At 48.1% G+C, this 10,731-nt stretch overlaps 1 protein-coding gene and 1 non-coding gene across 3 annotated transcripts in view; one reads left to right on the forward strand and one right to left on the reverse strand.

Moving 5' to 3' along the window:
* The window catches only part of ANP32A (acidic nuclear phosphoprotein 32 family member A), a 38,109-nt gene extending 34,614 nt beyond the window's left edge, over positions 1-3,495 (reverse strand). The window contains exon 1 of one of the 2 annotated variants that reach the window (XM_043470904.1): positions 3,294-3,495. In XM_043470904.1, coding sequence (XP_043326839.1) covers positions 3,294-3,347 — 54 coding nt within the window. In that variant the 5' untranslated portion in view covers positions 3,348-3,495. Of the gene's footprint in view, positions 1-93; positions 1,514-3,293 lie in introns of those variants that run through there. The other variant, XM_043470903.1, reaches the window with a different exon arrangement.
* A 4,424-nt stretch (positions 3,496-7,919) lies between these two features.
* On the forward strand, positions 7,920-7,992 carry TRNAG-UCC. Its single transcript has one exon. It is a non-coding gene; the product is annotated as a tRNA-Gly (tRNA).
* The last annotated feature ends 2,739 nt before the right edge of the window (positions 7,993-10,731 follow it).

The following is a 10,731-nucleotide window of genomic DNA, read 5'->3' on the forward strand; positions in this document are numbered from 1 at the left end:
TCCAGTCAGGGCCGCTAGAGTCGCGTCCGCATCGCCGCCCACCCCTCCACCCCAACCCTCCAAAGAAACCTCGTATTTAATTTCTCCCCCTACCCTCCTATCAGTTCCGCCGAAAAAGCAAACACCGGGTCGATCCGTTCGTCTTTAGGGTCACACTGAACTACCTCTAAAACGCCTGCCGGAGGAAGGACGAAATACTGGAGAGAAGGGGGGCGGGGGAGGCAGGGAGCGCGCTGGGGGGTGGGGGGAGCACTCGCAGGGAGGATCGTCGCCCTCCCGGAGCAACGGCCGCCGCGACGCTCCAGAAGAGCCTCACGCCGTTGGCAAGGGGAGGGGACCCCACCCCCGACATAGGGGCCCAGAGCACGACTACGGGTCCCCGCAGCCCGTTCCCCTTGCTGCTTCCACGTCCGGGGCCGTCGGGGCGATGGCGCAAGTCTGCGCCCCCACCCCCCCACAGCGACAACAGCCACGGTGACAAAATGGCAGCCCGGCGCCCGGCAGTCCTGCCACAGGCGTGCAGGGCCCTGGCGGCCGCCCCTGGCCCCCAATAACGCCTCGGCGCCCTTCGGGTTCGGTCTCCGGCGGGCCTGGCCGTTAAAAATACAATAATAATAAAACACCTCGAGCTCCAAACCAGCTCGGGAAGCCAAAAGGCCCGCCCGAGGGCCAGCCCCGCGCGCCCGCGGCCCGGCTCGCGCGCACGAGGCCCGGCCGCCCCGTCGCCCGGCCGCCGGCCCGCGCCCCGCGCCGCATGGAGCCCGGCGCCCGCATTCGGAGCCCCGCGCTCGGCGCCGGCCGCGCCATGGGGGAGGGGCGGGGCGGGCCGCGCGAGACCCGGGAAACATGGCTGCTCGTCCTATTTCGGCGTCGCGGCGTGGCCACCAGCCCCCGGATCAGAGTTGGGAGAGGCTCCCAAGGTGGGTGTGATGGGGGGTCCTGGGGGGAGCAGGGCGGGGAGGGGTGCAGGGGGCGCTCTCCGGGAGCTATTTATTTTAAGAACGTTAAAAAAACGAGCCCCTCCTCCCCCACCCCTTTTGTCCCTCATTAGCTAGGTTTCTCCCTCTCCTCCCCGAACGGGCAGAAAGTGCCCCCTCCACCCCCACCCCGCCTCAAAGCAGGGGGCAGGCGTGTGGGCCGGGAGGCGAGGGGGCGAAGCGTGAGAAATCGCTCCCAGATCGGCGCGGCGCGTTCCCCTCCCCCAGCACACACTCGGGAAGTTTAAAGAGCCGGTTCGACCCGCTTTCGATCTCGCTCCCAGTTGGCCAGCAGCGGGGGTAGGGTTGGCCGCGCGAACCGCGCCTCCACACCCTCCCGCCGCGACCCCGGCCCCCTACTTGGCGCCCTTCCCCCTCCGCACAGGGGGCTTCCGGAAAGTACGCGGGAAGCCCGCGGCTCCGGCCCCCTCCCCCATCACCACACCCAGCCCCCCAATCCTCTGGCTCGGGGTCCAAGCTGGGATGAAACTGGCCAGAGAAACGCAAACCGCCGGCAAATTGTTCGCGGAAACTCCAGCGTCCTCCGGCGGGCAACCCCTCCCCTCCCTCCGCCACCCCCTCCCCGCCCTGCGCGCCATAAGGCACTGCACGTCTACAGTCCACAGCTGCGTTATGATGGGGGGGGGGGGGCACAAAAAGGATCTTGTTTTCAAAAGTCTCACTCAGGTTTGGGGGAGGAACTAGAGAAAAGAGGAAGCAAGGCCTGCCTCCGCCAGGGATTCGGGTTTTAACGGGTTGGAGGGGCGACAGGTCAGCGCACAGTGCTCCCCAAAGTCCCAACTCTGTGGAACCCTGGCCACCGGGGCTGGGGTGGGGGTGTCCACTCGCCCGCGCTCCGCTGGTCCCGGAGGGGCCACCAGAGGAGTCAGCCAGCGTCTCCGCCCCAGACCCGGGGTCTTCTCCGCTGAGCCGCCAACTCACATAAAACAGTGTTTGAAAGCGAGAGGGAGACAGAAATAAAAACGGGCGTCCGAGTAACCCACCCTCACCTTTCCCCTCCTTGGGGGTGAGCTTTCGCCCGAGCCTCCCAGTTCCCATCCATGTAAGTTTCCTCCGGCTGTACTCCCGCTGCTGCCCAATCAATAACGGCGACGGGAAGGCAAACTCCCATCCCCGAGCTGCGTGTCTGCTATGCCCGCATAAATCTGGACCCAGCCAATACCCACCACGGGCACCAGCTCTGGGCAGCTCGCGTCCTGACAAAGTTTCCCGGGCCCATTTATTAATCGGGCGCCGAATGGCTGCCAAGGAGCCCACCCTAGAGAAAGACGGGCCGGGGGTCGGGGCCGGGGGGCGTCAGGGCTCAAAGGCTGGCATCTTAGGGAGGCCGGAAGGAACAGGGGCGAGGGGGACCGGGACGTAGCCTTTGGGTAACTTGCAGTAGCGATCGCGCGAGGTGGGGAGGCGCGGGGATTATCTGTGCCTTTGCACGTTCGAAAATCCCTCTCCCCCCCCCCCCTTTCCATTTATCCTCCCTTAGGAAGGAAAGGAAGAAACATCAGCATCTGGCCCGAAGGTGGGGTGGAAAGAGTGAGGGAGACAGAGGAGGAGAGGAAGGGAGGCAGAGAAAGGGAGGGAGGGAGAGAAAGGGCGCGTTCACGAACACTACAAAGTTACAAATATGGCTCCCCCGTCTCTCGCCTCATCACTGCAAAGAAATGAAGACGCACTTTAAACTCGAGCCATTCCCAACTCCGCTGCAGCCCCCTCCCCACGCGCTCTCCCCAGGGGCCTCGGCCCACATTTATCAGAAACTAAACCGGACTCGCGAAGCCCAAAACTTATTGTGTGTGTACGAGAGAGAGAGAGAAAGGGAGGGGGAAGGCGCGGGAGGGGGGCGGAAAGGGGGATTCATTTATAAAATATAAAACCCCCTTTTTTTGTTGTTAAATCCAGGAGGCAGCCCCTCTCCTCCTCCTCCCTCGTTAATCTTTCCCCCAGACGGAGTCACGGGAGCAGAAAGCTCAGAGGGTTATTTTGCCTCATTCTCTCCGACCCAAACGCGTGCGCCCGCTGGCCCCCGATGGGTGCACACTCGCACGCACACTCTCGCACCCACATTCGCACACGCGGGAGCACACGCACAGGTAGTCACACACCAAGGGCAGCGGCGGCGGCAGCCGGAACATGCTTGGATGGCATTGCAACCCCCCAACCTTGCAATTCATTTGCAGTCCGACCCCCAAACCCACATCTCCCGGGCGCCCCCCCTCAAAAAAAAAGTGCCTCCCCCTAACGCGCACACACACAAAGTAGGAGAATGGACCGACAGAGATATTTTTGGCAAATGCTCACATCAGAGGGCGTCCTGTTCCGCAGCTCTAAATGAATCCGTTTGTCCATGTCCATCTCTCGCGCTCTCTCTCTGCAGAGGCTCCCGCGCCGGCGGAATTCAATCAATAAACCCCGAACCCACGGCCGCGCGTTTTAGGACTTTGAAGGCTCAACCAGCTCCGCTCGGTTCTCGAGCCCCCAGCACCCGCGGCGCACACTAACCTGATCACCGTGGAGGCGGGATCGGCGGCCCCGCGAATGAGTGGCAGCAGCGTTAGCCAATTGCCGCCGCCGATCTCGGGGCAACAGCGAATGGTGGTGGAGGCGGGGGGGGAAGGGACCAATGGGCGGGCTGCGCAGCCGGCCAGGGAGGCTCAGCCATTTGGTTGTGGTGCCGGAGACGGACCCCTTTAGATTTCGGGGCGGCTGAGGAGCGCGGCGGCAGCTCGGTGGCTGAGCGAGGGGGGTGGGCGGAATGGCGGGGGAAGGGAAGGCGACTGTGCCTGGAGGGCCGAGCCGCCCGGCCTCGCCAGCCCGCCGCCGCCTCAGCTTTTGGCCGGGGGCGGGGCCGCAGGTGCGTTACACGAAAGGGAGGGGTGCGGCCGGAGGGGCCGGGGGTAGGGGTCCTCGCCGGGCCGTGGGCTTCGCCCCGGGTCTGTCCGCGCCGCACGACTGGGCCGTGGAAGGAGGCAGGCGGCGAGAGGTCTGGGGGCGCGGACTCCCCGGCGGGCGGGCAGATGAAAGCCGTGGAAAGAGGGGGGAGGGGTCAAGGGTGCAGTTGGGGGAGGGGCTGGTCATTTTCTGGGTCCAGAGGACCGAGCTAGCGGAGCGAGGCTGCTGCCCCCATCTCCGCGGGTTCCCACTCCGGGTCTGCGGCTTACAATCCGCGCGACCCTTCGCCTCCCTCCTCGTCGTCCAGCCGTGGCCATCGCAGCCCCTTGAATACATACGTAAATAAGCAAGATGCGTCCACCTTTGAATGACTTACCCTCTACTTAGAGGGTCTGCTTAGACAACATTTCAGTTTGTTGTCATATAAGGTCAGCTTGGAAAGAGGGATCTAGAGGCACCGGCAGTCTTGTTTAGTCAATAAATGAGTGAAGACCATGTATTAATTGATGCTGAATATTCTGAATATTTTTAAAATGGAAAAGGAAGGTGCTAGTAAGTCTGGTTTTCTGGACCAAACATTATTTATGGGCTTTATTGACCTAGTGAAAGAAAACGGCGCACGGTTTTTAATTGTCCACCTGAGTCATTTGGTTCAATTTGGACTGCCAAAGAGGCTCTATTTGGAGCACTTTCTCCAGGTTTTAGGGTTTGCTTGCTTTGGGGTTTTTGAATCACAGTTGTTGTGAGAGATCTTAAAGCCTTAATTCTCACTTGGTTACCAACGTATTGTGGCCAGTTCTAGAACATATATTGTGTACTAAGTTGGCTGCCTATGTCTGTTAACAGATCATAGGGACTGCTGTCAACAGGACAAATACATCTCCACACAAGTATTTTTCGATTCTTTTATTTCTACACCTCTACACTCTTCCTCATGTGCTCCAAGGTAGTTCCAATTTTGGATACATTGTATTTATTTTTCAGAGACATGGGTTCAAGGGATAGATAAACCAGTATGTATGTATGTTGCAAGTTTGAAATATTTTTACATAACTCCTATACAGTTATATTCTTGAACATATAAAATTTAAGAGGAAATAAAAAGTGACAATGTAAATAAAAGGCACTATAGAATGCCTACACCGCGGAAGAAACTGTAACTTTAAAATTGTAACCTGATGGATTGCAAATGTGAAATCCTGCAACTAAGCATTTTACTCAGTAAGTTCTTTAAGGTAAAGTATTAAGTGGAATTTGAAAAGGGGTCATGTTTACTTTTTGAGTAACTGGGAGATGCAAAATAAAACTGGAAAGCCATTGTTTTATTTCATCTGTGTATAAGTATTACGGGGTGTTTTATTTGACTTGTGTTAGCAGATGTCATTCATCAGTTTTGTTAATCTTATTGACATCAATTTGTGTAGTTGGAATTTATCATTTTAAAATATATTGGTTTCATTATAAAACATACAGGGACCCCAAATTACCTCTCTTTGCTAGAGTCAGTTATTTCTGGATATGGTATTTAAGGTTGCTTGAAAACAGAGCTCTTCATCACAAACACATAATGCTGAAATATGATATGTAGAGTCTATGTAACACAAGAGTCCTGAAGTTTATGTTCTCTCTGATGGTAAATGCTCATCTTCAATTTAAAATTTTAACTGCAGCTAAGTCTACTCCACTAGCAATGTGGTATGAGACAGTATCTTTCCAGAGAAGTAATCCTTTAAAAGTCAACCAGTCAAATGCAGAGCTACCCACCATCCAGCTCTGCTAAACTGAAACAAATAGCTCACTTTAACATACAAAGACTGGAGAGGAGGACTTGGGAGCCCAAACCCCTGTTAAAAAGAGTGTACAGGACCAAATCAGAATTGAAAAAGTCCTGACTTGATTACTAATCAAAATATTAAACTTATAACAGCTTTTGTACTGGTTTTAGAAAATTGAAGGCTTTACTGGATGTCAGTCATTACAGAAGTTAAAATATCCAAAAAGTGTATTTAGCCAATTGAATACTTAACTTCCAGCATACTTTGAAAGAAGGGATTTTTCTGTCACTCACAAACAGATTTGTTTGTAGTTTATTTCTCAGAAAATTTTAGTGATTTTGATTTTTGTTACCAAAAAGAAATGATATAGCTCAGCCAAAGCTAAGCCATTTGCCCCAGGCTACTTAACCAAACATCAAAACAAACCACCACCACCGCTGTCCTTATAGTCCCTATTTTACAGAGTTGTTTCTTAAATTGGACTTCATTGCATATTACAGGAAATAAATGTTCCCTTAATGGCTCTGAATATCAGACATAGTAAGAAGAGAAGCCCCATATCAAGGAATGTGGCTGAATTTTGGAGTGGGAAGATGAGTTCCTAACTCTTGAATGATTCTACAATGGGAGTTAGGTTATGAAAGATACAGAGTTTGTAACTTCTGGAACTGGATTTGATTCACCTTGAGAAAAATAAATGAGATACAATTCAAAAGTTTGAGCCCCTAGCCCCTAGGGAGAAAGATGGCCTTCAAGTAAGGAAAGATACCATCCTGCCTTCCAGAACAGGAAGGATGTTTTCCTTCAAGAACCATTCTCAGCAAATGAGCAATCTTATTCTCTAAGAGGTATGAGCAACCGGTGTCCTTAGCCTCTTGATACATTTTGAAAAGCACTGTTTTATAAGTAACCCACGTTGATGCTGCTGCCACCATTTTAACTCATTTACCCTTGCCCGGTCTCTAAAAGTGGAGACCCTCTGGTTAGCATCCTTTTATGAGTCAAGTTAACATATTCACAGTTCAACTTCTTGTTCTTCAGCTTGAATCACATATACTGGAACCTGGCCATAGTACTTTTTCACCTACATCATGGTTTTGCTCCCTGGACCCCAAAAGACAATGATATGGAAAGACTCCAGCTTAGTTATGTTTTCTTTTGTCTTTCTATATAAATAGCTTTTACAAATGCAGATTATTTTCCCCCCCTTTTTTTTAGAAATGTAAATTCTTTTGAAATTCATGGTAACAAATGTGGAGGCTACTGCATTTTGATTTGAATAGCAAAGGCATGTTGAGGTTCAGGATCTAAAAAGTTAAACATTCTTAATTCTTTTGCTTAATAAAGCACTGGATGATTTTATTCAAATTACTGAATTTCAGAATTACTGAATTTTATTAAATTATTGACACCTTATCATTGTGTTGGTTATGGAGAAAAAGCACTGTCATTATGCAATATATAATGAAAATAGTCATTATATATGATTTTTAAAATAGTAAAAAATCACAAAAGCAGCTTAAAGGTAGTTTATTTTGAAAAGAAAAAAAGAACTACCACCTATATACTTGTTAAGAACTCACTAGAAATTTTGTGAGTCTGTTTCTTTATATTTGTTAAAGGTAGTTTGAGAGTAGCAATAAAGAAAGTTTACCATTCACTGGGAAGAAAACCATAGCTATAGGCTCTTATTTTTAGTATTAAATATGGCTATAAAAGGGCTTCCCTATGGCTTAGAGGTAAAGAATCTGCCTGCCAATGGAGGAGACCGGGGTTCGATCCCTGGGTTGGGAAGATCCCTGGAGAAGGGAATGGCCTAGAGAATTCCATGGACAGAGGAGCCAGGCGGGCTACAGTCCATGGGGTCGCAAAGAGTCAGCCTGGACTTACTGACTAAACAACAACAGTGCCATGAGAAAAAAAAAAAAAAGATGCGTTAAAGGCAAATAATGGAATGAAGAGCCACAGAACAAGGCTGAGGGCAACAGAGGTTGAAAAAATAAAAATGCATTTAGAATCTACTAATTCATCTTAATCTATCTGGGGTTGAAGTTATCTCTTTGAAGAAGAGTACTGAAGTCTATTAAGAGAGAAGAGGTAGAGAACAGACTTTCTTAAGAAATCTTAATATATTTACTATCTGCAAATAGTCTCTAAGTTTAAGCCTGCTTGGTAAAGTTGTCCTCTCAGCTTACCTACTTTGTCATGGCAGTTATTTGTATATAAAAGTAATTACTTAAAAATGTATATTCTAGGGACTTCCCTGGTGGTTCAGTGGCTAAGACTCTGTGCTTCCAATGCAGGGGGCCCGGGTTCAAACCCTGGTCAGGGAACAAGATCCCATGTGCTGTAACTAAGACCTCATGCAGTCAAATAAATAAATAAATATTTAAAAAAAAAATGTATATTCTATAATTCTTAGAGATCAATATAATGCACTCCAAGAAATTAGTAATTTTTAAGTTATTTCATGGAAATATTAGGTCCTCAGAAGAGTATACCTATAACCCGAACTTACTCTGAAATTCTGAATTGTAGCAACTTGAATATAAAAATTACGTATCACTTGACCTCACCAAGAGTCATATGAGGATTTTTACCCAGCAGAGGAAAACTGTTGTCTGAAATAATTTTATATATATGCCTTCTTGTGTAGGATAATTATGTCACTTCTACATATGTTTATTCAAAGGCAACTTGCCTAAGGGTGACAGATACTTTTCACAAGGCTGGACCAACTCATGATGTCTATATTCAAGTTCATGGGGAGAAGCAGTATTATAAATGAGGCAGAATAGCAGGTAAATAACAACCATGTTGATCAGAGTGTGGCAGCATTTTTTGGTAATAGCTAAATAAACAGAATATGTTCACATATCCAGGGAAAAGTCTAGGAGAGTATGTACTAGAACATGCTTAAAACTTTTTACAGAGGTTCTCTGTGGGTGATGAGGTTACACTGTTTTTTGTTCCTATCTATATAGTTTCTAAGGTTTTCAGTTGATAAGTAATTTTTGCAAGAAGAAAACATTATTTTTATAGGAAATATAGCAGATTTGGGGGATGTTTGTGCTAGTAGGAATTCTTAGTTGCAGACAATAGAAACTTTCCCTGACTGAAGAAGCAGTAGGCAATCTCTTATACCACATAACCAAAGACCAAGGTGGAGGAAAATAGCAGTAAAGCTGAGTGATCTGGAGCAGTTAATGTGGTACTCTAGGTATGGCAGAAGTCAGCTCTAGCCTGCAGACTCTACACCCCTCCACTGCTGTGAATGATTTTTCACAAGCCTTCATTTTTGTGTCACACCTTCAAGGTTCAAAGCCCTGGGCACGACCATTTGCAGATGCCCCAGCTATCAGGGGAAAAGATTATCTGCCCCCTGTAGCTTCTACAGTGCTGCTTCCCATCTATTTAAGAATCCTGGCCAAACAGTATTCTGATGCTAGATGACCAAAAGCAAAATCCACTGAAATGTTTTGATGAAATAATACTGTGAAGGTTTCCTAAAAATCCAAATTAGCCTTGTCTGAGCTCCCCCCCTGCTCACTACTATTTACCAGGAAGAGACTTGCTATGGTCTGAATGTTTGTGCACCTTCCCCTACAATTCATATGTTGAAATCCTAATCCCCAAAGTGTTGGTCTTAGGAAGTGGGGCCTCCTCCCACAGGATGTGACTAAATCATAAGCCCTCATGATTGAGATTTGTGCCCTTACTAAAGAGGCCCCATAGTGAGAAGTCTGCAACCTGGAAGACAACCTTCACCCAACCATGCTGGCACCTGACCTTGAACTCCTAGCCTCCAGAACTGTTAAACACATTTCTTTTAACTTATAAACCATTCAACCTGTGGTATTTTGTTAAAGCAACCCAAAGAGAATAAGACAAGATTGCATCACCTATCTAGGATCAACCTAAAACAGAACTAATAGCTGAACTCTAATTTTCTTTCAAATGCTTCCCTCTCCAAACCTGAGGCCACAAGAAACAATGTGATGTCAACAAACTACTTAACAAAGCTGAGCTGGTAGTAACTAAGACGTTGAGAAGAAGGATCTGCAGTAGAGATAATTGATTTTAAGTCACACAGAATTTAGTCCTAAGGGCTATGCTAAACATAGGAGTAATCTACAAGTTATACATCATGAATAAATGCAGAGATCTCTGGATATCAGGTGATGTAAGATCATTAAGTAGTGATGTTTTTACTGCTGTTGGGATTTCTGTCTACTTCTGTGAACATATGTTCAGGTTCAGGCGCAGAACTAAGCTGAAGAGTATGAGATTTGTAGTAAAAATTTATTTAAAATAGGCAAGTGGTCACAGGCTAAGTAAGGGTTCACAATAGGATGCAGTCGCCTTAAGGACAATTTTGAAGAAAAAATGCTGATGGGGAAAGAAATGCAAAAACCACAAACACATCAAAGAGGCCCACGTTCCTGGGAACAAAAAGGAAGGTCGGAAAGGATCTGCTTATAGCAAACATATTAATCTTGGGATGCTGTCCTTTCTCCTCTTGCCCCCCATCATCTCAGGTCACTTAGCTTAGATTGCTTTTCAGCTGGAAAAGGCAAATGATACCCTGGCAAGGACTCTGCACAACCTTATAGGAATTCAACTGTTTTATTTTTACAACTATTAAAGCATGGTTTAACTCTTACATGAATAGACATTCCTTATAAATGGCAGTAACTTCTCTCCAGAGATGCAGTGCTCAAGATTCTATTCATTGACAGACTAAATGCTCTTCATGATCAAGTGTGTCACTTATTAGAATTTAACTCTTTCTCAGACAATTTATTAATAATACAAACCATGGCAGACAGCTAATTATTCAACCAAATCCATTTCCTCTTCTTCCTGGACATAAAGCTTGACTGTGCCTCCCAGCTGCCCGTGTTAGATTGAGCCATATATCTGAGTTCTAGCCAGTACAGTGTGAGTAGAGGTAATGTTTGCCACTTTGAGGGATGAAATCTTGAATGCATGCTGACTGAGATGGAAGTGACAGAGTGACTTTAGAAGCCATGTGTTGTTCATGAAGGTGGATCCCCTGATCTGCCTGGGTC

This window comes from Cervus canadensis, chromosome 6 (assembly GCF_019320065.1).
Source record: "Cervus canadensis isolate Bull #8, Minnesota chromosome 6, ASM1932006v1, whole genome shotgun sequence".
NCBI classification, from domain to species: domain Eukaryota; kingdom Metazoa; phylum Chordata; class Mammalia; order Artiodactyla; family Cervidae; genus Cervus; species Cervus canadensis.